This window comes from Sciurus vulgaris (assembly GCF_902686455.1).
Source record: "Sciurus vulgaris genome assembly, chromosome: 3".
Taxonomy (NCBI): domain Eukaryota; kingdom Metazoa; phylum Chordata; class Mammalia; order Rodentia; family Sciuridae; genus Sciurus; species Sciurus vulgaris.
The window spans coordinates 80,085,063-80,089,115 of record NC_136463.1 but is presented as its reverse complement, the minus strand read 5'-3'; the positions used below and the strand labels follow the sequence as shown (position 1 = coordinate 80,089,115).

Sequence of the window (4,053 nt, the reverse complement as noted above, 5' to 3'; positions counted from 1 at the left end):
AGGTGGCTTGGAGGAAGCAACCCTTAGCATTATAATCACATAAAACACTTGTTATATAAGGTGAATTTTTGTAATACAACTTTGACTGTGGATTTCCAGCAAGTAACAATAGGAACCCTGTTTTCAAAGGAAGGTGCATCCTTATGGAGAAAGAATACAAGGGGATGGTCTGTTGAGGGTTTTTACTGTTTCCTTCCGAGAAAGGGTTGAAGATGAGAATCAGGATCCTGCTATATGTTTAGTTTGTATTCACTGATGCTTAGTTTCATGTGGTTTCCATGTAATAGTGTGAGTTCTGTTGTTCATAACTCACTTTTTGGTTGTCTTCCTGGAGTCCTGTGCTAATCAACCCTTCCAGGTATTGTTCTAGAGATGTATTTGGAGAAGCTATTTGAGATTCCTCTATGCAGAGGGCCAGCATCATGGGCGTTAGGAATGTTGAATTTGCAAAACAAATTTATGAGATTCTTTGATGACATTTCATATGAAGACAAAACAAAGGAAAAGGGTGGTGGCGGCCGTTGAGGCAAAGACAAAGGATGAAGAAGAGGAGGAAGAGGAATTGCTGCCACCATGCGAGGCGGTGCGCTGGGCCCCGGTAGGGGCGGTGGCAGAGACCGGACCTGGGGTGTCTGCATTTTCGGAAGAGGGGGCGACCGAGGAGCCCGGCACAGCCCGGGGTTCCCCGCCAGATTCGCCCAGCTGTACTTTGCGGCGACTGCGGGCCGAACGGCGGCGGCTGGATTCAGCATTGCTCGCGCTGTCCTCGCACTTCGCGCAGGTGCAGTTCCGCCTGCGCCAGGTGGTGCGTAGGGCACCGGCAGAGCAGCAGCGCCTCCTGCGCGAGCTGGAAGAATTCGCCTTCCGCGACTGCCCTCACGTCCTGGGTTACGAGGGGCCCGGGGACCCTACCAGCGACGAGGGCGACAGGCTGCCTGGGGACCGACCACGGTTGCGGGGCGAGGACCAGGGCTTGAGTGAGCGGGAAAAACAAGAGCGTCTGGAAACCCAGAGGGAGAAGCAGAAGGAACTGATATTACAGCTCAAGACCCAGCTAGATGACCTGGAAACATTTGCCTATCAAGAGGGCAGTTATGACTCCCTGCCACAATCTGTGGTCTTGGAAAGACAGAGGGTGATCATAGATGAGTTAATAAAGAAACTGGACATGAATCTGAATGAGGACATCAGTTCCCTATCCACTGAAGAGCTTCGTCAGCGTGTTGATGCTGCAGTGGCTCAGATTGTCAACCCAGCCCGAGTAAAAGAACAATTGGTTGAGCAACTGAAAACCCAGATCCGAGATCTTGAGATGTTCATCAGCTTTATTCAAGATGAAGTAGGAAGCCCCTTACAGACAGGTGGTGGACCTTGTGAATGCAAGGCCAGTGGGAAAACAGGAAATGGCTCCATCAGAACAGGCAGTAGCAGACTGCCTCCAGGAAACAGCAAAACGAAGACAGAAGATGTGAAGAGTCCGGGAGACGGGGCTACACCTGATGAGGAAAGCGCTGGCTGTGCTCCAGATCTTTGCTGTTAGCCAGTTTGGTTGTGCCACAGGCCAGATCCCTCAAACCCTATGGCAGAGGGTCCAGGCCGACAGAGACTACACCCCCTTACTGAAGAAGCTGGAGATATCAGTAGATAGAGTGAAGCAGCTAGCCTTGAGATGCCAGTCACATGACCATGTCATAACCTCTGCCAACCTCCAGGACCTCTCTCTGGGAGGCAAGGATGAGCTGACCATGGCTGTGCGCAAGGAACTGACAGTGGCTGTGAGGGACCTGCTGGCCCATGGACTCTATGCCTCCTCCCCTGGAATGAGCCTTGTCATGGCCCCCATTGCTTGTTTGTTGCCAGCCTTCTCCTCAGCCCCTGAGACCATGCATCCCTGGGAGCTCTTTGTAAAGTACTACCATGCTAAGAATGGTCGAGCTTATGTGGAATCCCCAGCCCGGAAGCTCTCCCAGTCCCTACCCGTTATGGGTGGCACTATTGTGACCCCCAAACAGAGTCTTCTGACAGCCATCCACATGGTGCTGACAGAGCATGACCCTTTCAAGCGCAGTGCAGACTCAGAGCTGAAGACCTTGGTGTGCATGGCCCTGAATGTGTGCATGGCGTCTAGTGTTCTGGGTGAACCTCATCTGTAAGTCAGGATCACTCATTGAGCCACACTACCAGCCCTGGAGCTACATGGCCCACACAGGCTTCGAGAGTGCCCTCAATCTGCTCAGTCGCCTCAGCAGCCTCAAGTTCAGCCTTCCCGTGGACTTGGCTGTGCGCCAACTGAAGAACATCAAGGATGCCTTTTGATGAGAGTGCCTGGAGAGCAGATCAGCACCTTGCTCTGTAGATGTGTTAGTCTTCTAGAATGAGAGCAAGTGGTCAGAGGAGGGGTAAAGGACTTTTTTCCTAGTCTCTTAGGTGACCAGCCAAATGAGTGCAAAATTTTTTTTCCCCCAGCAAGTTAGCATTTCAGAAAGGTTCTTAAAACTGGGTGTGGTGGCACATGCCTATAATCCCAGTGACTCAGGAGACTGAGATAGGAGGATCACAAGTTCAAGGCCAGCCTTGGCAATTTAACAGAGACCCTGTCTCAAAAAACGAAAAGAGGTAGGGATGTGACATAGTGGTAGAGTGCCCCTGGCTTCAGTCCCTGTACCAAAAAATAAAGTAAAATAAAAATAAAAAGTTTCTCAGAGCTGAGGGTGTAACTCTGGGGTAGAGCTCCTGTTTAGGATGATCAAGACTCTGGGTTCAATAGATAAAAACAAAAAAATTCTGCCCTTGCATGCTACTGCAGTATACATGTGGGTATATGTGTTTGAGCCTATGTTAAAGGAATTAGTCAGGGCACACAGCTAATGCTTCAATTCATTGTGCCACGTCTGCTATTTAGAAGACTTGAGTTGTTCCAACTATTCCATGGCAGTACGTGACAACAAGAATGAATTGTTGGTTCAGGAAGACATTCATGTTGAGGCTCCTGTTAGTCAAGTTGGAAGCTATCTTTCTATATATGAAGCAGGTTTGAGAGTTTAGAAAGTTTAGGGCAAGAATTTAAATTCTTTTTACAAAGTCTGTTTCCTCTTTCTTCCTGACTCCAAAATCAGGAAAGACTGTATATTCCATGGCTTTCTGTAAATTTTAAGAATGGGATTGTCAGGCTGGGGATATAGCTCAGTTGGTAGAATGCTTGCCTTGCATGCACAAGGCCCTGAGTTCAATCCCTAGCACCACAAAAAAAAAAAAAAAAAAAAGGGAAGGCCTGAGAACAATTTCTTTTTTTTCCTTAGGCTATAACCCTAACCTTTTTTATTTTTTATATTAAGACAGGGTCTTGCCTAGTTCTTGAGGCTGGCCTCTAATTTTCCTCGATCATTCCGTCTCGACTCCCAAGTGACTGGAATTACAGGCATGCTCCACTACACACAGTTGAAAACAACTTTTTAAAGGAATTAACCATAAGTTGATTTTAATATAAGCCTCTTTTCTTGAAGTTAAGAACTGAAATCTTCCTAATAAGGTAGTCCTCACAGTGCAAACAGTGGTCTTTTTGTTTATGAGAATGGGAACCCATGTCTGATATGTACTTTCCTCCGTGTGCCTCTCAAGAAGACTAACAGTCTTTTTGGAAGTAAATGTTTTCAAGATATACTTCTCAAGAGAATCCTTGATGCTCAACTATATATAGTAACCAGTGGGGGAAAAAAAAAAAAAAAACAAAGGAAAAAATATCTCAAACTGTGATACAGAGGAGCATGAGACCAGTGATTTACAGTAGGAAAATGGAATTTTCAGGGAGGTTTTTGTTGGCTACATGAATACGTTCACTCATCAATATATGGAATTTCATGTAAAAGAATTTGTCTTTAGAATACCTTTAAAATATGCCTTTTTTTGAAACATAAGACTTTTTCAATATGCAATAGGGCTGATGCAGGGGTACCTTATAAGCAATGGCCTTCTCATTTTGGGGTGGGTCAGTTTTCCCCTACCATCTCCTGTAACTCACGTCTGTCTGATTTGACAATTCTGTGGCCATCTATC

The 4,053-nt window shown here is 46.7% G+C and overlaps 1 protein-coding gene across 1 annotated transcript; it reads left to right on the top strand.

Annotated features, from left to right (window-relative positions):
* Positions 1-472: 472 nt before the first annotated feature.
* LOC306655742 (RUN domain-containing protein 1-like) lies at positions 473-3,691 on the top strand (the record flags this gene model as incomplete). The annotated part of the gene is given in 3 exon segments (XM_079130371.1): positions 473-1,473; positions 1,475-2,120; positions 2,122-3,691. Coding segments are annotated over 3 exon segments (1,842 nt in total). The 3' UTR covers positions 2,317-3,691.
* Between the last annotated feature and the right edge of the window lie 362 nt (positions 3,692-4,053).